Genomic DNA, 23308 nt, shown 5'->3' on the forward strand with positions numbered 1-23308 from the left:
CATTTCTCTAATAGCTAATGATCATGAGCATTTCTTCATGTGCCTGTTAGCCGCCTGAATATCTTCTTTGGCGAAGTGCCTGTTCATATCCTTTGCCTGTGTTTTAATTGGGTTATTTGTCTTTTTGTTGCTGAGGTTTTGCAGTAAATCCATTATGTCTTTAACACTTATTTTAAACATTTGTCTGAGCATGTATAAGCATCATGGTGAAAGACAGTTGTTCTCTTAAGTTTTTTGCTTTCTTATCCTAATATCTTCTGGTTTAATACAGAGACCTGTATATTCTGTTGGCCCATTGCATGTGACGTATCAATGGGAAAGAATTACCCTTCTGTAGACTAGTTCATGGTGTTTGGAAACTATAACATCGAATGTTTGTTAATAGGAAGCACTTTCACACACATTAACTTAGTTAATCCTCACTGCAGTCCTTTGACAAAGTGGTAGGATTAGTATCTCCAGTTGAGTGCTTCAGGAGCCCTAATGGTGCAGTGGTTAAAGCGCTCTGCTGCTAACTGGAAGGTTGGCAGTTTGAATGCACCAGCAGCTCTGCAGGAGAAAGATGTGGCAGTCAGCTGTAAAGATTACAGCCATGGAAACCCTATGGGGCAGTTCTACTCTATCCATAGGGTTGCTATGAGTTGGCAATGGGAGTGGGATTGAGTGTTTACTAAATTCAGAGGATAGATTATTATAGTTAGTAATTTTACAGATGATAAAACTAGTGCTCAGAAAGGAAGAATTGAAACTTGAACTCGGTTCTTGTTTTTAAACTATTATAGCAAATTTAAACATACACAAAAACAAACATAATACTTTTGAGTGTTAATGAACTCATCATCCAGCTTCAGTATTTATCAACTCACAGCAGTCTTGTTTCATCTATACTGTCTGTTTCACCCTATTCCATATTATTTTTAAGAAAATTTCCAGATATATAATTTAGTAGTACGTTTTTGGTATGTATATTTAAAAGATAAGACTTTTATTTCTTAATATCAATTCTTTAATATTGTCAAATAGCCAGTTAGTGTTCAAATTTGCAGTTGTCTCCTAAATGTCATAAAAAATTTGTTTTTAAGAGCTTGAATTAGATCCAAATAAGATCTACACTTTGCAATTGCCTGTTCTCGTCAGTCTTACTTAATCTGTCTTGAGTTTAATTGTTTTAAGAAATCAGCGAGTTTGTCCTAATCTAGGTTTTGCTTGATGGCGTTTTATCCTCTTGTGTTGTTAACATATTCCTCAGTCCCTTTTTTTTAAATAAATAAATTAGAAGTAGAGCCTGGAGCGTTGGACAGATTCCGTTTTTTGTTTTTTTTTTAAATTTAATACCTTCTGTGTGGCGGGGAACAGAACAAAGTCCTTGTCCTTATGGTCCTGACATTCTAGTGGGGTAGAGAGATAATAAACAAGTAAATACATGGGATGATAGATGGTGTTAAGTGCTTTACAGAATAATAAAGCAGGATAAAGGGGTTAGGATATGGTGACTGATCAGTTAAGGCCTCTCTTAACAAGATGTCATTTGAGTAGAGCCTTAAAAAGAGTTTAATAGGTGATGATATGTTCTTCCTTCAGGAGACAAATACTGAATGGTTGTCTCTTTTTATGATATTATCAGACATTGATGATTGATGCCTAAATCCATTAATTCATTAGGGGCTACAAAAAATGGTGAATTCTATTGTTGTTTTTCCATTTATTAGCTGGGTGTACTTCTGTAAAGAGAAGCTTCCCCTCTTCAGCTGTTTGGTTGCCCAGTTGTATATTATGTGCCTGGATGGCACAAACCGTTAAGCACTCGACTACTAGCTAAAAGGTTCGTGGTTCAAACCCATCCAGAGATACCTCAGAAGACGGCCTGATGATCTGCATCTGAAAGGTCACAGCCTTGCAATCCCTATGGAGCATTTCTATTCCGCACACATGGGGTCACCATGAGTTGGAATTGACTCAGTAGCAACTAACAGTAACAACAAATAGTTTGTATAGGAAAAGCATGATTCTTTCCCTTTACTTAACAGTTTTCAAAATAGTGTGTTGGTTCAATAACATTCTTTAATGGTGATCAGTTGAATTTTATTTTTAGTGTCATTAAAACTTGATGTTTTCATCCATTACAGTTACTATTCTTAATGTTATAATAATAATGAATTATGAATACTAATATTATTAATAATATTCACACAGTATTCATTAAAACTTGACATTTCAGTCTGTTACAGTTATTATTCTTATAGAGGCTCAAATAGCCCTATCTTTGGCGGGTGGGAGCTTCTCAGTTTGGCTCCTGGGTCTTTTTGACCTGACTCTAGTAATCTTTGATCACTTTTTTCTTGGTGTTTGTATGAAAAAATGATCCAGGCTCACTTGTACATTTCCTGCCCCAGACCTGAAATCAACCATTTCTTCAGGGAGCCTTGATTTCTTTTAGTGGGAATGGTATTTAGAGATTGCAGTTTGAGTGCTAGAAGGGTTTTATTGCTACTAGGCTGACATTGTTTCTTTCATTCAACAGAGCTGGAGTGGGGGGATGTGAAATACATACACACACACACACACACACCCCTATATATAGATTTTTTAAATATAAAATACATCATGGATTCATACTGGTACTATTCCATTTAAGTTCAGAACTAAAGGATTTTCACTTAACCTTTTCTGCCTCTGTCTGCATCTTCTTTCTCCCACTCCAACAATACCAGTTCTCAGCAGTGCCTGGAACGTGCCATCTCAATTCAAATCTAGTTCTTCTGACTCTATTTTATTATTCTACTTAAATCACAGCTGCTTTATGAAGACACTGGCCTTTGAAATGTAAAATAGCAGGTGGAGTTATTTATATAATCTTTAATTATGTATGCATTAATTCACATGTACTTTACGTTTGTAGACCTGTTGATTATCTGTCTGATGTGCAGTTCTAATGAATCAAGCGATTCTGCTTCATTGGAGCAGCTTTGGGAAAAAAATGGCTCTTCGATCAGAATTGCTCATATACGAAGTTTATTATAATCTCTTGGTTTATATTCTGGCTCTAATTAATCTTTGATTCTTTCTCTACAAATGAAATAATACGCATTTTCATGGTTTTGCTTTATAGGATTTACCAGAAACTATTCCTTACTTAAAAATTTTTACAGTTGGGCATCAGGTACCTGATGATGACACTATTTTTAAGTTCAAATGTGCTGTTAATGGGTTTTTGAAAGAAAATAAAGATAATGGTGAGTTTTTTTTCCCTTAACTTTGATACGCATTTTGAATGGGGTTAAGGATTTTTAATACTTCCAACAATAGGCCTGTTGTGTTTGATAATGTTAAGATGAAATGTCAGATGGTGCTTGTAGGGTAAGGAGTTTTTCCTACTGATAGTCACAAGTAAACAGTTTAGTTTGGAAGATGCTTTTCGTGAGAAATATGAACTGAACTAGCTCATGCATCTCATGAAAAAATTTGAATGAAAATATATAATGGAATAAAAATGTTTTATTTATTGGCTAAGGGGTGAGAGGTGGAAAAAAGATTAAGAATCTCAGGGTCTTAGATTTGCATAAAAGAGACAACAAATGGAGTGAGACAGACCCGCTAGAAGCAAAACAAAACAGCAGGCCAGTGGACTTGCTTCCTTATCATATGTATTATTTTGCTGTTTTTTTTCAGTTTGGGTACAGGTGAGGAAGGACACCACCACCTCTCATTCTTCAGGAAGAACTTAAGTCCAAGGCTGATGCTTTCTTGTTCTGCTTTAAGATCTACCTTACTCTGTCAAAAAATAGATCTTAATAGCTTCTTAATTGTAAGGATCCAGTTGTGTTTTTCTGGCATCTAAGTACCAGAAAGAATATGATATTTGCCATATTTTTAAGACTGGGGAGCCTTTTGTCTTTGGAAAGCCACTGGCCCCTAGCTAAAGCATTCATTTTGCCCTCTTTCTAAATTTAGCTTGAGGAGTGTACACTTTTAAGAATAAATCTAACAGATAGTAAATGTACCTTTTTTCTTTTTCTCCCATATGATAGGGAAGAATGGAGAAAGAATAGAGATGGGGGAGGGAAGATATGGGGTAGTGGGTGAGAAAGGGACTGGATCAGTGGGTTCTCAGATAAATTTCCACACTATAACTTGGTCGCTTAATGTAGGCATTAGCTCTTAAATATCTTAAACCCTGTTCGCAGATCTTCCCCTGTACTTTCCCTTTAAAACTTGAGAGGCTTTGCTTTGCTTGTGATAACCACGCTTCTCCAAAAGAGGTAAATTACCTGCTTTGTATAAGCTATAGTCACAGAATATTATATCTTAAAATGTTAGGGTACAGCTGCCAGCCTACTCACTGCTTCCAGGCTTCTCTGTGTGAAACTATTATACAGGATTCCTGAAAGCGTCAAGGATCTGCTTTCTCAGCTTCTTTACCACACAGAATGAATCTGTTCCGGGAGGGCTAGAAGTTCCTTATGAGTACATGAGGATATACTTCATCTTAGTTGTTCACATGTTACACCTGAGTATAGTTGGTTGGAAAGTCTTTTGGTGTTCTCCCTGAATTGTGTCAAGTTCATTGTGTCTTGCACTGCTCCCTACCATAGCCCTCTTGAGGCCTTGCTTAGGATCAATTTTGGGTACCTCTGCTATAAGCTCTTCTCACAGGTGCCAGGCTCACTATCCACTGCCTAGAGCTGGTAGAGGCTCAGAAAATAAGTTGATTCTGTAAACAGTTACTGAGAGCCTTTTTGGTTTGTTGCTAGGGCATGGGGATACAGAGGTTCTGTAAACAGTTACTGAGAGCCTTTTCGGTTTGTTGCTAGGGCATGGGGATATAGAGGTGACACAGTTATCTGGGAAGGTGAACATACAGTAACTGTGACACAGCGGGTTAATTATACTAAAAGAATAAATTAAGTTCAGTGGGAATATACCGGGCAGATTGACAAAGCCCTCCCTGATTGAGGAGACAGCATTTGAGCTGGGCTGGGGAGAAGAGGATTTTTCTAGACTGAGGAAAGGGCAGCCCAGGTATTGGCAAGTACATAAAGCACCAGGGTTGAACAGGTGCTGTGGAAAGGCTGGCCTCTGATGTGACTAGAGAGTAGTGTGAAGGGGCATGGGATTCATATGTTCATTTTCAGCAAATATTTATTTAATACCTTATTTAATACTTTCTATGTGGAAGACACTATTCTCGGAACAGGGAACAGAACAAAGTCCTTGCCCTTGTGGACGTGACATTCTAGTGGGGGAGAGAGATAATAAATAAACAAGTAAATACATGGGATGTTAGATGGTGGTAAGTGTTTTACAGAATAATAAAGCAGGATAAAGGGGTTAGGAAATGGTGAGTGATCAGTTAAGGCCTTTCTATCAAGATGTCATTTGAGCAGAGCCTTAAAGGAAGTGAGAAACCAAGTCATTGGTTATCCCAGAGATGAGTATTCTAAGACAGAGGAAGCAGCAGGTACAAAGTCCCTGAGGCATGACTGTGCTCGACATGTCTGAGGAATAGCCAGGTGGCCAGTGTGGCTGGAGTGGAGTGAGGGTCAGAGCAGTAGAAAATAGGATTGAGGGTGGGAGGGTAAGCAGGAGGGAGGTGGATTATATAGGCCCTTGTAAATCATAGGATCATTGTGGATTTACAGTTCAAATGGAAAGACAGATTGAAATCAGTTAATAAAGGAGTCTACATTCCTGCTAAGAAGTTTGGCTTTCTTCTATGCTAACTGAAGATTTTAAGCAAGGGAGCAACACAGCTAAGTTTATGTTTTAGAAAGATAATATCTTCTTTGTGGAGGACCAGCTGAAATAGAGGAAATTAGAAGTCAGGAGACTAATTTTTGGCAGTAGTCCTGACAGAGATGATGATTAGAAGTTGGGTGGCAGCAGTCCTAACAGCGTAATGAGTGCCTTCTTACCAGACACTACCTAATCACAGACTGATTCTGTGGAGAAAAACTACACATTTTTTGTGTGTAATTTAATTTTTCATAGTATTTTTTAAATGATGGACTAAGAAATACTGTGGTATAGTTGGAAAAATCTTAGACTTGATTCTAGTCTCGGTTCTTTTCGTCTGCTGTGAGGTTTGGGCTCACGTCTCCAAGCATTTTCGCTTTTTCCCCAAATACTTTGCAAGACCCATGACCAAATGAAAGAAGGAATGGGAGTGCTTTTGGAACTCATGAGCACTATAGAAACTGTTTGCTCTTTTTACTATTCAATATCAAAAATGAAAGCATTTCATTTGTTTTCATTTAGAAACAAATGTTATTCTCATAGCCTGTTTCTCCCACCCCATTCTTTTTTTCTGTAATTAAATCAGTTACTGATGGGTATGCTATATTAAGACAAACGGGTTTGTCAGAATACACAGTTTTAGCTGTTAGTACCTGACCAGGCCTTCTCATTTTTATACCACTGGGTCTGATTGGGGCTGTGCAGAATTTCCAAGGGGCAATGAATTTTGGCTTTATGTTAAATGGTTCTTTATAGTATGTTCCTAAAACCACATTCCTCTTCAAAGTTGTCGTTTCAGGGTAGTGGTAGCATATGCTAACTAATAAATGTTACTCTTCAGAAAAGTATACAATTAGTTTTTAATGTGTATACTTAACTATGTATTTTCTGTTTCATAGACAAACTTATTGGGGTCCACTGTACCCATGGTTTAAACAGAACGGGCTATCTCATCTGCAGGTGAGTTGCCAACGCCAGAAGCAGGCTGTTTTAAATTGTTTTTGTCTGATTACAATAGTAATATAAGTTTGCTGCAAAAAATGCAGTCCATACAGAAATATATAAAGTTGAAAGTGAGGGCACCTTGCAATCTTGCCCAGTGCCCCCCAGGGATTACTGCCATTTATAATTTAGTGCATGTCTTTTCAGACTTAAAAAAACTGCGTATATACGTGTAATTTACTTAATGGTATAATACTTAGACATTCTGTTTTGTAACTTAATATGTGGTGGGCATATTTCTGTGGAAATACGTGGAGACCTCATTCTTTTTAAAGGCTGCAGTTTATTCATTTGTATGTTGATGAATGTAAGAGTCCGGAGTTTTTTGTATTGTAAAACATTGAAGTAATGAACATTGCTGTACGAACATCTTTGAATACATATGCTATTGTTTCACTCAGAATGGAATTTCTAGGTGAAAGGGTATATACCGTTACAGTTTTTGGTGTTGCCGCATTATAATGATTTTCATTTAGAAAATATTTATTGAGCATCTGTTATTCATAGGCACTGTGCTAGGTGTTAGGGATACAGTTGTGAGCAAAAAGACTTCACCTGTCCCTTTGTGGATCCCAGCAGTCTAGAGGGGGAGTAGACGTTAAAGAATCACACAAATACACATAGAATTGCAACTGTAACAAGTGTTAAGAAGGAGAGGTACATGGTATTGTGAGAGTGTATAACAGGAGGGATTTTACCTCATTGGGAAGGTTAGAGAAGGTCTCCCTGGGAATGTTTGAGCTGATATCTGAAGGATGAGTAGGTATTAACTAAATGGGGATTTTGAGGAGAGAATTCTGGGCATCGTGAGTGGCAAAGACCCTGTAGTGGGAAAGCTACAACCGTGTTGGAGAAACCAGTAGCCAGGGTCACGGAAGAAGTATGGCATTAAAATGGAGCTGTTAGTGTAGGTAGGAGCTAAATCATGCAGGACTATTTTTAATATTTTGAACTTTATCTTAAGAACAATAGAAAACCATTGGACTTTTTTGTTGGGGGTGTGTGAAACATAATCAAATTTGCATTTTCAACCTATCATTTTCGCTATTGAGTGGAGACTACACTGCAGTGGGGGAGAGTGGAAGCAGGGAGACGCGTTAGGAGACTTTTGCTGAAGTCCCGGCATACTGGTGGCTTGGACCAGGTTGTGGTGATCATTTTGGTGGGAAAATGGGGACATCCTCTAGAAATATTTAGGTAATATAGTTGTCAGGACTTGGTGGTGGATTGGAGATGAGGGTAAGGAAGAAATGGCTGACAATGATGGTTGCTCCTAAGTTTCTGGCGTATACAGTTAGTTAGACAGTATTTTTTACATTAATGTTAATATTTTTCTCAGTTTGTTTTTTGCTTATTGTTTTTTTGATAAATACTGTCATGTTAAGGACTCTTGTGTTTTTATGGTACGAGGCATTTTGATCAAGAATGACTTGAATTTTATGAGATACCTTTTTAATGTCTGTCAGTTTGGTACTGCATTTTCTTTCATATATTAATTAAATTCTTACATTAATGTAAATAAGTATGTTAGTAGATTTTCTAAAGCTGGGTCATCCTTCTATTCTTGGGATAAAGCCTTTTTTATTATGGTCATGGTATATCATTCTTTACTAATTGTTGGATTCAATATGCTGATGTTTTCTTAGGATTTTTATATCTATATTTGCAAGTGAAATTGGACCTTTTTTGAAAAAACTTGATTTTTTTCTTTTTGTACATCTAAATGACCCAAATTATGTTGTTTTGTTAGATATTTGATTGATGTAGAAGGCATGAGGCCAGATGATGCAATTGAATGTAAGTATGAGGGTTGCCACTACTTTTCTCTTTTTGTAAAAGTTGAAGGTGGAAATGTAGATGGATTTCTCAAATTTTGAAAAAAAAAGGTTTATAATTCATTTGTTTTGATATAAGATAATCTGCCAGAAGTTTATAAAGGGATGTATCTAGAAGTAGTGGTATGTAACAGTCGGAATAATTAGTTAATGGATTTCAGCTTTGATTTGCTTTCTGTAGGAAAGATTTGCTTTTTGGACAGTTATTTCTAACATTCCATCTACTCCTCAGTATTCAATAGGTGCCGGGGACATTGCATAGAAAGAATGAACTATATTGAAGACCTTCAGAATGGTCCTATCAGAAAGTAAGTTTTGTTTTCCTATCAGAAAGTAAGTGTGAGGTTTGTAGTTAGGGAGGTCTCTTTTTATATAATTTAAGTTGCATATATCCATTCTTCTTGTAACATGTTTGCTTGCTGGGGAAACCTGCATAAATACAGATGGGGGAGGAAAGGATTGTTACTTTCATAGGCAAAATATAGTGACTAAATTGGCTCCTAAATTGGGAAACCAGTAATATTGTGTGGAAATATTCTCTTTGAGGAATTGGGGTTCCAGCGTATCCAGGTCAAGTGGTTTTGAAGAATCAGCACATCTCATGGAACCAGTCCACACCACTAATAAGTTTGTTCGCCAAAGACCTAGGTATAATCTACATCGGACCCAGGATTACCCAACACCATCTCGGCATTTCCATTCGCACACCCAGTCAGTCAGGTACCTCTGCTTTTCCTTTTTCTAGAATTGAATAAAAAGTAATACTGTAAATTAGTAAAAACACATTATGATAATTATGAGGAATTGACTTTTTTTTCAGTAGCTAATGTCTTTTTTTTTTAATTTTTGATTTTTTTTTTTTGTGCGTTAGATGAAAGTTTACAGAGGAAATTAGTTTCCCGTTCAATAGTTTGTATGTAAAGTGTTCCATGACATTGGTTTCATTCCCAACAATGTGTCAGCACTCTCCCCATTTCCTTTCCTCCCGATTTTCTACCTCTTCCTGCCTTCTCATCTTTGCTTTCGGGCAAATTTTGCCCTTTTGATCTCATATAATTGATTGTTCTAAGAAGCACATTCCTCTAGGGTGTTATTGTGTATTTTATGGGCCTGTCTCTGGTTTGCCTGAAAGGTGGTTTCTGGGAATGACTTCAGTTCCAGTTCAAAAGGGTGTCTTAGGGCCACAGCCTTGGGGATTCCTCCAGTCTCTGTCAGACCAGTAAGTCTTTTTTTTTTTTTTTTTTGTGAATTTGATTTTTTGTTGTACAATTTTTCTTCTGCTTTCTCTGGGACCCTCTGTTGTGATCCCAGTCAGAGCAGTCGGTAGTGGTAACTGGGCACCATCTAGTTCTGGTCTCAGAGTCATGTAGGCTGTGGTTCCTGTGGTCCCTTAGTCCTTTGGACTAATTGCTCCCTTGGGTCTTCGGTGTTCTTCATTCTCCTTTGCTCCAAGTGGGTTGGGACCGTTTGATGGCGTCTTAGATGGCTGCTCACAAGCTTTTAAGACCCCAGATGCTACTCGCCAAAGTAGGATGCAGAACTTTGTCTTTATGAACTGTGTTGTGCCAATCGAAGTAGATGTCCCCTGAGTCTAAGGTCCTTTGAGCCTAGGAACTTTGTCCCATGAGGTGTTTTGTTATGTCTAAGAAGTTGCCCCGACTGTGGCACTTGTGTGCTTTCTTGTCTATATTAACATATAAGTAGCACCTACAGTTATGTATGTAAAAATATCTACCATCAAACCTATATCTGTAGGTGGATCCCTACAGATACAGGATCCCACACCTCTTGGCATATCTACCTACCTATGTATCCATTCCTAGATTAGTGTTTCTTAATACTATTGTTGCAGGATTGTCTATGCTACAGTAATTACTATTGTTGCCCTTTATTCCTGTGTTCTTCTCAGTGTACTCCTATGCCTTGGTCATGCTTTGCTAACTTTCCCCAAATTGTGTGTTGCCTTTCCCTTCACCAATATTAACACGTGTCTTCTATCTGTTTGGTAATTTACCCTCCCTCTCCCTCCAATCCCTAGTAACCATCAAAGAAATTTGTGTGTGTGTGTGTGTGTGTGTGTAAACCTTTTCTTGTTTCTTTATAATAGTAGTCTTACACAGTATTTGTCTTTTTGTGATTGACTTATTTCATTCAGCATGATGTCCTCCAAATTCATCCATGTTATGGGATCTTTCGCAGGTTCGTCATTATCCTTTATTGTTGCGTAGTAGCCGTTGTATGTACCAGTTTGTTAATCCATTCCTCTGTTTATGGGTACTTAGGTTGTTTCCATCTTTTTGCTATTGTGAATAATGCTGCAATGAACATGGGTCATGGCTCTTGTTTCTTTAAGGTGTATACCTAACAGTGTGATTGCTGGGTCATATGATATTTCTACTTCTAGCTTTTTAAGGAAGCACCATACCATTTTCCATAGTGGTGGTACCATTTTACATTCCCATGAGCAGTGTATGAGTTCCAGTCTCCCCACAACCTCTCCAACATTTGTTATTTTCTGTTTCTTTGATTAGTGCCAGTGATGTTGGGGTGAGATGGTACACATTGTAGTTTTGATTTGCATCTCTCTAATGGCTAATGATTACAAGCATTTCTTTATGTGTTTGTTAGCAGTCTGTATGTCTTCTTTGGTGAAGTGTCTATTCATGTCCTTTGCCCAGAATTGACATTTTCTTGCAGATAAGCATCAGCTAGGAGGCATTGCCTTGCTCCGTGTTTTTCATTTGAGGCTAGAAAATCAAGTACAGGATGGGGAATACACTACTTTTCAAAGGCAATTGGGAAAGAGACTTAGACATTGTCATTGATTCTAAACTTAGTTTAGGTAAACAATTTGATGTAGCTACCAAAAAGGATCTTGCATTTTTAGGCTACATTAATAGTGGCATAGATTTCAGAATAAGGAAGGTTGTTGTTATTTAAAGAATAAATACAAATATGGAAAATACTAAAATTTTAGTAAGGAAATTTGTGAAGGATTTAAACAGATAAATCACAAAAGTATTTTCACTTGGGAACAGGGAAAACCTCAGTATGGTTAAAATAAACCCTTGTAAAAGGCATTGACATTTTTAAAAGATGTAAACATTTCACAAAGATACTGCTTATGTTGCTAATAGCACTGAAAATTGGCACAACTCTTTTGATAACACAATTTTAATAGCCATAAAAATACTCACACCTGATAATTCCACGTTGAAACTAAGGAAATACTTCAAAATATGGATAAAGCTGTATTCATTCCAATAGTCAACACATTTCTCAAATTCACTACTATGTATCAGACACTGGCATCGATGCTTAGGATACAGTAAGTGTATATACTCTTACTCCTCACTTATCAACTATCTTGTTACCATTTTGTATTTACAACAATAGTAAAAAATCTACTATCTGACAATTATGTGCATTAACAACATATGTCTGGCATTAACAAATGCCAAGGTGCAAGGTGAGAATAACGTTGGCTGTAATGGTTAAGGTTATGTGTCAACTTGGCTGGGCCATGATTCTCAGTAGTTTGGCAGTTATGTAATGATGTAATTTGGCAGTTATGTAATGATGTAGTCATCTTGTACTTCGTGATCTGATGGGGTCATCCTCCATTTTCACATAACACTGAATTTCGCATAAGGACCTACTCTTTGGCACCTAACCATGTTAATAAATGAGGAGTGGGTGTACTGAGATGTTAATCCCAGTATTATTCATAATAATGGAAAAATTGATAGCAGCCTACATTTCTAACAATGAAGAAAGCTAAATAAACTATTTTCTCCATATTATGACATTTTATAAAGCCATTAAAAGTGATAGCTCACTTACGACAAATGAAAATAATACGTTATGATTCAACAGTAAAAAAAAGTGCTAAGGGAAAAAAGCCAAAAGGAAATATTAACCAATTGAATTAGATTAAGTCAGACTAGGGTTTTGGAGGGTTTTATATTTTCTTTGCTCAGGTTTCCAAATTTTCTTTTGTATGATTTATGTTAGAGTTACTGATCTTGCTTTTGAAACAGTTAAATTCTAATTCCCCAGATTTCTTGCATGTGCCAGGGTTAGAATCTTTCTTTCTTTCTCTCCTTATTTATAAGATGAAAGCAGCTTTCTGTTTTCAAAAGTAAATACCTTTTCTGTCTCATGTCCACCCTGCCAGACTTTTGGAAGGAACGTGTCTGAGTAAAATAGTATGGATGTGAATTTATAGAGAAGGGTGAAAAGGCTCCTGGGAACCTAGTGTGTGCCAAGGTGTTGTTATATGTAATTTAAATGTCTTAATTTGCCTTCATACCAACCCATGAAGATGAAGGGTATTATTAGCTCCATTTTATAAAGGACTAAGAACAGTGGAGCCCTGGTGGCACAGTGGTTAAGAGCTCAGCTGCTAACCAAAGGTCGGCGGTTTGAATCCACCAGCCACTCCTTGGAAACCCTATGGGGCAATTCTACTCTGTCCTGTAGGGTTGCTATGAGTCAGAATTCACTCGATGGCAATGGGTAAGAGAAAGATTAAGTAATTTATCTGTCAAGGTCACACAGGTAGGAGACAGTGGAACCATAATATCTGTGTATTCATAAAACTTAGTATATGTTGTAGATCCTAATAATAGTTTATCACTTTTTGTTTTGTTTTAAGGAAATTTTCCCAGAATCAGAATGTTTACCAGAGAGGCCTTATTCCCCCTCCTGGTCCCCCTGGACAGGACTATTCACAAAGGAGATACTCTTGGAATGTAAAGCCAGACACCACTCAAGCAGCCCAGTATAAAAGGTTACCTCCTAACATACCTTACAACAGACAATGCTATCGATCCTTTCCTATTGGGGATGGCCCGAGTGACATGAACCTCTTCTAGAAATCTATCTGGAGACCAGAGCTGGACTGAAGACAGCTGGAGTGACTTAATTGGATCAGGTCAAATAAGGTTTATTATCTATTTTATTGTTCCTTTACGTGTTAAAGGTTAAGGAAAAATTATATTGATATTTACCTCTTTGCTGATAAATTTACAGAAAGTGTGCCAGTAAAGGAAAAATCTCCATCATTCCAGTCTAAAATTTTTTTAAGGAAATATTTTGAAACTGATGAAGTAATAAAGAATCCCCTTGCAAATTATTTTTTAAAATTCAATCTTACTTTCCTTTGTCCTAACTAGACGTGTATATGAGTGTGTGTGTACAAAATTAATAGTGTCTTTGTCATCTATTACTGGCCCAGTTGTTAATGAAGTTTTTTTTTTTTTTTTTTAACTGTTTAAAATTTTGCTTAAAATTACCTAGGACACAATCTTATTAGAACCTAGTCATTATCTGTAATTAGTTGTGACATTTTTGCCCTCAGATACCTCTTTCTTTGGCAGTCTGTCATGGGATTTACCAACTTCCTTTCACTGAATTGTCAGATATGCCATCTAACACAGGAATGGATAAAGTGTCAGAGATTAATTGTCCATTATGCAAGAGAAACTTACAAACCACAATGCTGGTTTATTAAATTATAGTGGTTAATTTACTTGACAAGGTCATTGTCTTCAAAACTATTTAGAACACATGAAAACTTCTATAGATTATAAAGGTTGCTTAATGAACAGAATAGGATATGACTATTTAAAGCCTGGAAATCTGGAAAGACTTGCATGGCTCTTGTGTTATTGCTCCTCTGTTGAACATGACCTGCTGGGATCTTTCTCCAGTTGCCTCTCATAATGGAATGGCACCTTCACCTTGATTTTTTCTAAGTTCTCTCTGCTGGTACACCTCTACAACACTTGGAAGGGTATGGAGACCTAGTGGTACAGTGGTTAAGAGCTTGGCTACTAACCAAAAGATTGGCAGTTCGAATCCACCAGCCGCTCCTTGGAAACCCTATGGGGCAGTTCTGCTGTGTCGTATGGGGTCGTTATGAGTTGGGATCAACTCAGTGGCCATGGGTTTGGTTTAGTTTTGGGAGAAATGGTATTAATTATTTTTAGCTGCAGAGGAAGCCAGAAAACTTTGATTGCTCAAGGAAGTATTGCACCACCATGACACATAGTAAACCTCAGTAAATTATTGTTTAACACAAAATTTACCCTTTTTAAATGTAGATTTCTCTGAATTTTGACAAATGCTTACGGTTTTGTAACCACCACCCCACGGCCAAGATATATAGGACAGTTCTACCACACCCAGAATTTCTCTCTTGCTCCTTTGTAGTCAGCCCTTCTCTCCCCGGACCCTGGTACCCACTGATCTCTTTTTTTGTCCCTATAATTTAACCTTTTCTAGAATGTTATGTAAGTGGAATCATACAGTATGTAGCCTTTTGAATCTGGCTTCTTTCATTTAACATAATGCTGTTGAGGTTCATCCATTCCATTGAGTGGATCATTAGTTCATTCTTTTTTATAGGGTCACTGTGAATTGGAATTGACTTGACAGCAATGGGTTAGTATTCCGTTCTGTGGATATTGTGGAAGGGGACAGGCTGCCACCTTGCCCTGTGACCCACAAATGAGCCTTGGGCTTGGGACCAGATGTGTCAGCCTGGCTTCTTCTTTTTTTTTTTTTTTAATAGCCTTCAAGATTAAGATTTTTGGAAATACGTGAGTGTATACATGTGGAAATATGCACATATATATGTATTTATGTATAATATGAGTATATATATTTGTTTAATTTTAAAGGATTAAACATACGATTTTCCTTTCATCCCTAACAGTTTACAATAATCTTTCTAAAGAGAAATTTGAAATATTTCCAGAGGCAATAGGGACACTTACAACACTACCTAATAAAACTAGTTTCTGAAGCTCATCTCTGTTTAGCTGTTTTCATTTCAGAAGTTCAAATATCTTAGGCTTTTGGAGAAGAGAGAAATCTGGATCAGAACTATGCTTTTTTAAAAAGCATTTTATAATGGAAAATTTCAAACATTTGCAAGTGTAGACAGAATAGTGTAATGAACTCTCATGCGCCTACATCCAGCTTCAACAGTTTTCATATACAGTAAATTCTTGCTATTCACAGTAGTTATGTTCTATAAATTTGCCTCAAACACTGAATTAGTGAATACTGAGTTATTGTTCCCAGGAGAAATGCAAAGTTAGGTTCCTGCAAGCCTCTGGTCACAGCATTTTTTCAGCCACTCAATACATAACTTTGTTCTATGTGTATTTCTGTTAAAGACACCTTATTTAACATTGATTCATTAACATTGAACTCACAGCCAACAGCACTAGAACTCATGCCTGAACGAAGCTTATCTAACACACGTTTTCTCTGTAAGACACATCACAGCCTTCTTGAGTTTAGGAATGCTAGACAGCACTTCAGCACTATGCTTGCAGGCCATTTTATACAGCAGAATCGTCAACAGAAAGCACAAACGTGAAAAACATGGCACCAAATATGCTGCAGAAAAGACACTTGTTTACAGTATGAGAACTGAAACAAGAAGTCAAGCATTGCATTGTTTGACCTCAGCTGGTAACATGCACATTGGGTGACTCAAACTTTTCACTGCTCAGTGCATGTTCACAAATGACCACAAAAGCACTGTGAGTCTTGATTTTGGGATTACAAATAAATTTTAGTGAGTAGGTGAATTTGCAAATATGGAATTTGCAACCGTGTGGCTTCTTAGCATAAAAGTGTGGGCTGATTCCCTTTCCCAGAGTATCTTGACCCAAAACACATCCCATGGCAGCTGGTGGCCTATCAGTACCTCCCTCCTGTCTTGCCCTGAGCACACCAGCGTTCCCAGGTACTGCTTCATTAAGTGTGCACATTCTATGGTGCCTGGCCAACCCCATTTCTGTATCTGTTCTGGCTGGGAGGGAATGAGGTCCTTCTTCTGCAGCACAAGAAGGGTGCATGCAGACCATCATCTCTGTGTCAGCTGCTGCAAGGAATGACCCACTGGCCATGGGGGACTGGCGCCCACTATTAAAGCTGACCTTGCTCTATCTCTTGTGTGATCAAAGTGTTATTCATCCAGTGTTTGTGCACAAGTCATGTCTTTCATGGCAACCTTGGATGCTGGCTTGATAGTTCGGTGCAACAAGCAAGGTCAACAGATATGCCACAGCTACCAGTTAAAGGATATTTGGGTTGTGTCCAGTTTTGAAATTTTGAACAAAGCTGCTGTAAACATTCACACACAGGCTTTTGTGTGAACATGTTTTGTTTTTATTTCCCTTGGGATTGCTGCTGTGTGGTAAGTATATGTTTATAAGAAACTGCCCAACTTTCCCAAAGTGCCTCTACTATTTTACACCCCCGTCAACGTTGGAGAGTTCCAGTTGCTCACATTCTTGGCAGCACTTGGTACTGTCAGTGTTTTTTCTTTTGTTGTAGCTATTCTAATACAGAATTTGTGGTATCTCATTGTGGTTTTTTTTTTTTTTTAAAACAGCTTTATTGAGGTATAATTGGCATACAGTAAACTGCACATTTTTTTAATTGCACTTTAGATGAAGGTTTACAAAACATAGTTTCTCATTAAACAGTTAGTACATGTCAACACTGTCCCTTTTCGACCTTGGGTTCCCTATTACCAGCTTTCCTATCCCCTCCTGCCTTCTAGTCCTTGTCCCTGGACTGTTGTGCTCCATTAGCCTCATTTTTAAACTGTACATTTTTAAAGTGTACAATTTGATAAGTTTTGGCATATGTATACATTTATGAAATCGTTATCACAATCAAGATAGAACATACCCATTGCCCCAAAAGTTTCCTTGTGCCCCTTTGTGATCCCTCCTTTCCGCCCCCATGCTCTACTACCCAAGTAACCACTCATCTGCTTTCTCTTATTATAGATTAGTTTTGTAGATGGAATCATACAGTATATACTTTTTTTTGGTCTGGCTTCTTTTACTCAGCAAAATTATTTTGAGATTCATCTGTGTTATTGTATGTAGTAATAATGGATTCCTTCTTACTGCTGAGTTGTAGTCCATTGTATGGATATACGACACTTTGTTTATCCACTCATTTGTTGATGAACATTTGGATTGTTTCCAGTTTGGGGTGGTTTCATGAGATGGTAAGCCAGGTGCAATGTGAGAAAGAAGTCATGAAAAGTAACTAGATTTATTATACTTAACGGTTCGCAGAGATAGGGAGGTATAGCAAGCCATAATGCAGGGCCACACGGGGTTACACCAGAGGACAAGGAGAGAGCTTATGTATGGCAAACAGGATAGGGTTAGATAGGTTGTGTGGGCTTCCTGGGGATTGGGCATTTTGAATAATTCTCCAAGCTCAGGGGCACAGAACTGTCCCTAGTTTGGGGGTACTCTGGGGCAATTAGTATGGGTGCGTTGTGGCCCAGGAGTGTGAGAACCTCATAAGGAGAATGATTAGAAAGTAAGCTTAATCAGCTCCTTAAGAAGGGGGATGGACTGGCCTACAGCCAGGGCCTCAAAACTGGCTCAAGACAGCATTTTAAGAAAATGTTATTGCAGTTGACCCCTTGATGTCTTGACATCAGTTTTGAGCTTGATTATTTGGATGATCTGAATAGTGGTGGAGACTTTCAGGGAATAGGGCATAAGTAGCCCTAAACAGCATAGAAGATATTTTATTATGACACGTAAGGAGGAGGAAAACAAGTATAAGAAGTCTTTGAGGGCTGGTCCATAATTACTTTTCCTGTTTGTATGATATTAGCCAAGAAAACACCACCCAACTGTCAGTTTGTTGTACTGTGGTGGCTGGCATGTTGCTGTGATGCTGGAAGCTATGCCACTGGTATTCAGATACCAGCAGATTCAGTGAAGCGTCCAGACTAAGACGGGCTAGGAAGAAATACCTGGTGATCTATGTCTGAAAATTAGCCAATGAAAACATTATGGATCACAACAGAACATTGTCTGACTAGCTTGCTTTGGACGTGTCATCAAGAGGGATCAATCACTGGAGGAGGACAGCATGTTTGGTGAAGTGGAGAGCCAGTAAGGGCAAGGAAGACCCTCAGTGAGATGAATTGGCACGGTAGCCGCAATGATAGACTTGAACATGCCAGCAGTGATGAGCATGACACCATAAGATGGAATTAACTCAACAGCAACTCTCTCTCTAGCCAAGAAAACAAATCTGAAGCTTCTGAGTCTCTAATAATATCTTGGTGGAGTGGTAAAATATGAATTTATTTTTTATGATAATAACATCTTGGTATATTTCTTGTGTCACAAAGGTTAGTGGTATTCATTTGTAACCCAGGGGAAGGGTAGTTGTGATCTGGTCACAGATGAAGGGTGAGAGGCCATAGTGGAAAGTTGGAACGGGGAAAGTAGGAGAAAGCACTGGGGAGTGGGAAGTCCTCAGGGGATCGAGGGATGGACCAATATGAGGCAGTTGCCTCCTAGGGAAAGTAATAGTCACTGTTAATTTTTAGAATGGCACAGATAGTAACCTCTACAAGATTTCTAGGGTGTACGTTTTGGCAGTGAGAAGTATACCAGGGCCATGGGCTGAGCAAACAGAAAGCTTGAGAAACAACGGATTCCATAATATGAAGGAAGAAAATCAGTAAATGCCCCGTGTCAGTTTATCAGTGCCTCAGGAGAGGCAGTCTGTGGGCAGCCCTGGGGCAGTGGACTCAGTGTCTGGGCGAAGTCCTCTCCAGTATGGGAGGCAATGTGGTGTGAGGGTGTGGGACTGAAGTATCCTCAGGTGGATACCCATTTGAATTGATGTGGCTCATGTAGTTAACAAGGTTCTAGACTGATTTCCAATTAACATAGCTGTAGCTGAGATTGGATTCTCAGCACTAAGCTGTAGGCAGCCGCCCCCCCACCCCACCGCCCCCCGCGGAATTTAGCCAATTACTGTGGGCCTTTGCCTCAGTTGTCCATTAGGCTGGTGATGGGCCTGTAGGGCAATCAGTAGTTATCAGCTCCCAAGACAGTGTGTGCTCTTGATTTGGGCTCCATAAATATTACAGCCTAGGAAACCCTATGGGGTAGTTCTACCCTGTCCCTTAGGGTTGCTCTGAGTTGGAATCCACTCGATGTTACACAATGACGTCTATAGTAAGTTTTTATACATACAGAGGCAAGCCATATCCCCTTTAAATACAGGAAAGGGAGATGGGAAGGTTTTTTCTTAAAGTCGGTGTGAGGTGAGCCAAGGGGCTGTAAGAGAGATTACGGCTTAGGGCAAGAGGGAGACCCATTTAGGGATTTGTTATTTTATAATTTAAATAGTTGTTTGAGGAGACCATTATGTCTCTCAAGTAAATTGCCTGGGACCAATCAGGGAGATGAAAGGTCCATTGAATGCCTTTTTTCAAGAGCCTTTGTCATTGTGTATTTTGAGAAGTGAAATGTGTGCCTTGGTTATCATCAGTAATGTCTGGAACTCTGAAAGGTGTACCTTTGTATTGTGGCCTTAGTATATTTAGAGATATGTGTGACCTTCTTTATATTCTGGCTGTGAGGCAAGAGATTCCCAGAATTCTTTACCTTGAATGGGACAGTTCCTGGTCTATGGCCCAAGAGTTTGTAAAAAATATGCAGATGGGTCATTTGTGGGCCAGGCCATCCAGTGCTAAGATAACTGCCTGAAGTTTGGCCGATTGTGTGACCCTTGGGTCCCTTTCTTTATCAGGGATATCCTGATGGGTGAATGGAAAGCAGCAACATCCTACTGAGCTTCATTACTTGTGATGAGGGCAGCACCATCTGTGTAGTCTAGGAATTCCCGTTTCTCTTCACTCAGTTAATCCCAGGGGACTTCCCAGGTAGCTGATGAGCCTGGGGGAGGGGTGGCCTCCTCCAGCACCATGGCATCTGGCAAGGGACTGAGGATAGGGGAGGCCACCCCCTCCTGTAGGTGGAATATGCCAGAGAGCCCAGGTTTGGTTCCATCCTGTATCAAAGAGGCCTCGGTAGCCAGGCCGAGATTGTGGGGTGCTGTTTCCAGGATTTAAGATATGATGGGCAGGTGGGTCACAGGCTCAGGGTCTGTGAGAGCCTCTATTTCCAAGAAGCCCAGCACGCAGTCAGCAGTTGTCACTCTAATGGTGCATTGCACAGGGCCAAGAAGGCAGTTTCTTGCATTAGAAGCCCATGGGCAATTTGTGACCAACATATGTGGTCCAGAGACTCCGGGAGGCATGAGAAGAGGTTCCTAAAGCTCTGCAGTGAAGGAGTCTCAGCAGGCACTAGCCAGAGTACCTGCTGATTTTAATTTAGATAGATTCTAGAGCCGTTCATTGGAGGGGCCCCACTCAAGGTGAGCTGCACTGTAAATAGCATCACTGAGATTAAGTAAAAACTTGTAAATGAGCAATGTGTTGCCTTCAGGACCCAAAAAAAGACTAAAAGATGTTGGACTTGTGTTTCCTTAAATAGTGTGTTAAACAAATCTCCAGGGAGGATGTCAGTAATATAATCAAACCTGTGTTCCTGGAGAAAGATGGATGCAGTTATGATCTTGCCTACAAAGATTGTGTTTGTTGGTAAGGCTGCTGAGGTACTCTGTGGGCAGTCTGGTAAAAGTGTATGTCCCTTCGGAGGTGAAAGCAAGCTACAGCTGAGAGGACAGGCACTAAACAGAACATATTAGCCAAATCTATACCAGTAAAATATATATTGATTGCTGATTGGATGGAGGCAGTCATTTTAAAAATATTGGGTATGGGGCTTTAATGGATGGGGCCAGAGCATTAAGGCTTCAGCAATCCAGCGTGAGTTCCAGTTATCCTTTCCAGGTTTGAGAATAGGCAAAATTGGCCTGTTAAATGGAGAAGTAGTGGGGGTAATCATCCCTTTCATTAATTAGGTCTTACAAGTTTTAATCCTTGAAGCCCCTGTTGTAACTTTTATTAAAACCCGTTGCTGTCGAGTCGATTCCAACTCATAGTGACCCTACAGCAACCCTATAGGACACAGTAGAACTGCCCCATAGGGTCTCCAAGGAGCAGCTGGTGGATTCGAACTGCGAGCCTTTTGGTTAGCAGCCAAATGCTTAACCACAAGTTCATGGAGTCCCATTTTGTCAAGCCAGTCTGTAAGTGTCAAAGACTTAATGTTACTTTACTACTCATTGTATCAGTATCCATGCCCTCTATTGGGTATTTTTAGGGCAATGGGGGCTACGACTGTTGGAAATTTAGGCAAGCTAATAGTTTCAATGGTTAAGATGAAGCATATTTATTTGTTCTCTATTTTATATTCAATAACTTCCCTAAGATTACAGGTGGTACCACTTAAATTTAGCAGGGTCCCAGGTATAACTAATTTGAGTCCTAGTATTAAGGTCATGAAGGTCTGCCAATTGATGTATTTCAGTAGATATTAAAGTTAATTTAGAACTTATGTTGTAAAGGCACAAAAGCCAATTGATGCCCTTTAATCTTTTTGGTGTATAAATTATTTTAATAAATTTTGGAATGAAAATGGCCACCAAGAAAACCCCAAACCAACTACTGTCAATTCCATTCCGACTCATGGCGATCCCACGTGTTACAAAGTAAACCTGTTCCATATGGTTTTCTTGGCTGTAATCTTTACAGAAGCAGATCGCCAGACTTTTCTTCCACAGTGCCACTAGGGTTCAAACTGCCAATCTTTGAAGTGATGGGAGAGGATAAAATCACACCACAGAGCGTGTAGAATGAGAAAGTTGGGGATGAAACACTGGCGTTTACGTGCGCCACTCTTCATTGAGCAAGTATGTGTTAAGCACTTGCCCCTAAGGCCTAAAGCATGGGAGAAATACACAAATGAGAATCTTTAGGTTACTAGCCAGGTGCAAACGACTTGTGCCACCCAGGGACCTTAAAGTTTACACACACACCAAAAAGAAAAAACAAAACCCATGGGGATAAGTTTATAATTACTCCTACTTTTAGACAAAGCACAGAAAGGGTATGTTATTTCCTAGAGCCACACAGTAAATAGTGGAGCCAGGATTAGAAATCAGGCAGATTGGGTATCTTGTTTTACCACTACATAACAGTGTAATAACCTAGGTAAGCAGTGACGAGGGCCCAAAGTAGGGAGTGGGAATCCATCAGTCATTCAAAAAATAGAAAGGTGACAGATTCAAGACACTTCAGAATTTGGTGGCCAACTGAATTTGGGAGGTGAGGATAGAAGAGCAAAAACCGTAAGTGAAGTTTTTTAGTTTTGTGGCTAGGTAGGTGGTGATCCCATTACCTGAGAAGGGGAGAAGAAAATTGGGGTAGGGGGAATTAAGCAGAGATGCTTGTGGGACACCCTGGTGGAGATGTTCAATAAGCACTGGAAATACATGCCTGGGACTCAGTGGGAATCACCAGCATACGGCTGATAGTTGAAGTGATGGGAGAGGATGAGATGACAACAGCAGAGCGTGCAGAATAAGAAGGTTGGGGATGAAACACTGGCATTTCTGTGTGCCACTCTTCATTGAGCAAGGATGTGTTAAGCACTCGTCGGTAAGGCCGAAAGCACTTGAGAAGATACACTGATGAGAAAGACACAATCACTGGGCTGGCAAAGGAGATGTAAAAAAAAAAATAATACGAGAAGGGGACAAATGCTATTAAAGAGACATGTAGGCGTGGAATTAAGGAGAGCTCCCTGATGGAGGTGACGTTTTATCTAATGAATTGGTCCTTGAATAGCCAGGGTCTTGACAGGCCCTGACTGGTGACGGTAGCATTCTAGAGAAGTCCAGCAGCAGCAAAAGACAAAGTCCATGAACAATCAGTGCTGTTCGGAGACAAACTAGTAATGCAAATCAGC

At 39.1% G+C, this 23308-nt stretch overlaps 1 protein-coding gene across 1 annotated transcript in view; it reads left to right on the forward strand.

The window, feature by feature from the left end:
* DUSP11 (dual specificity phosphatase 11) overlaps positions 1 to 15148 on the forward strand; it is a 21871-nt gene extending 6723 nt beyond the window's left edge. Inside the window, exons 4-9 of the mRNA XM_012556224.2 lie at positions 3110 to 3233; positions 6633 to 6693; positions 8486 to 8532; positions 8803 to 8878; positions 9117 to 9290; positions 13228 to 15148. Coding sequence (XP_012411678.1) covers positions 3110 to 3233; positions 6633 to 6693; positions 8486 to 8532; positions 8803 to 8878; positions 9117 to 9290; positions 13228 to 13447 — 702 coding nt within the window. The 3' untranslated portion in view covers positions 13448 to 15148. The remainder of the gene's footprint in view (positions 1 to 3109; positions 3234 to 6632; positions 6694 to 8485; positions 8533 to 8802; positions 8879 to 9116; positions 9291 to 13227) is intronic.
* Positions 15149 to 23308: the final 8160 nt, after the last annotated feature.

This window comes from Trichechus manatus, unplaced genomic scaffold (genome assembly GCF_000243295.1).
Source record: "Trichechus manatus latirostris isolate Lorelei unplaced genomic scaffold, TriManLat1.0 scaffold00004, whole genome shotgun sequence".
Classification (NCBI taxonomy): Eukaryota; Metazoa; Chordata; class Mammalia; order Sirenia; family Trichechidae; genus Trichechus; species Trichechus manatus.